This window comes from Myotis davidii, unplaced genomic scaffold (assembly GCF_000327345.1).
Source record: "Myotis davidii unplaced genomic scaffold, ASM32734v1 scaffold1577, whole genome shotgun sequence".
Lineage (NCBI taxonomy): Eukaryota > Metazoa > Chordata > Mammalia > Chiroptera > Vespertilionidae > Myotis > Myotis davidii.
This window is the reverse complement of record NW_006288857.1, coordinates 116,630-116,961: the sequence shown is the minus strand read 5'-3', so window position 1 is coordinate 116,961 and position 332 is coordinate 116,630. Positions and strand designations below refer to the sequence as shown.

At 64.2% G+C, this 332-nt stretch overlaps 1 protein-coding gene across 1 annotated transcript in view; it reads left to right on the top strand.

The window, feature by feature from the left end:
* The window catches only part of MEGF8 (multiple EGF like domains 8), a 42,468-nt gene extending 42,136 nt beyond the window's left edge, over positions 1 to 332 (top strand). Inside the window, exon 43 of the mRNA XM_006761081.2 lies at positions 3 to 332. Coding sequence (XP_006761144.1) covers positions 3 to 191 — 189 coding nt within the window. The 3' untranslated portion in view covers positions 192 to 332. The remainder of the gene's footprint in view (positions 1 to 2) is intronic.

Genomic DNA, 332 nt, shown 5'->3' with positions numbered 1-332 from the left:
TGCTGCTCCAGCTGCCTGGCGGGCCCCACGCGCCCAACGGTGCCTGCCTGGGCTCGGCCCTGGTCACGCTGCGGCACAGGCTGCATGAATACTGTGGGGGCGGTGGGGGTGCTGGGGGCAGTGGTCACGGGGCTGGTGTAGGTCGGAAGGGACTTTTGAGCCAGGACAATCTCACCAGCATGTCCCTCTGACAGGCCGGGTCCCTCAGCCGCAGCAGCCAAGTGCCCGTGGGGGCCCCTGGACATTGTCCTCAGAGGACTCTGGTTTCCTTCCCCTGGGGGTCCCCAGACAAGGCCTCCTTCGTTGTGCATTCAACAATTATTTATTGAGTC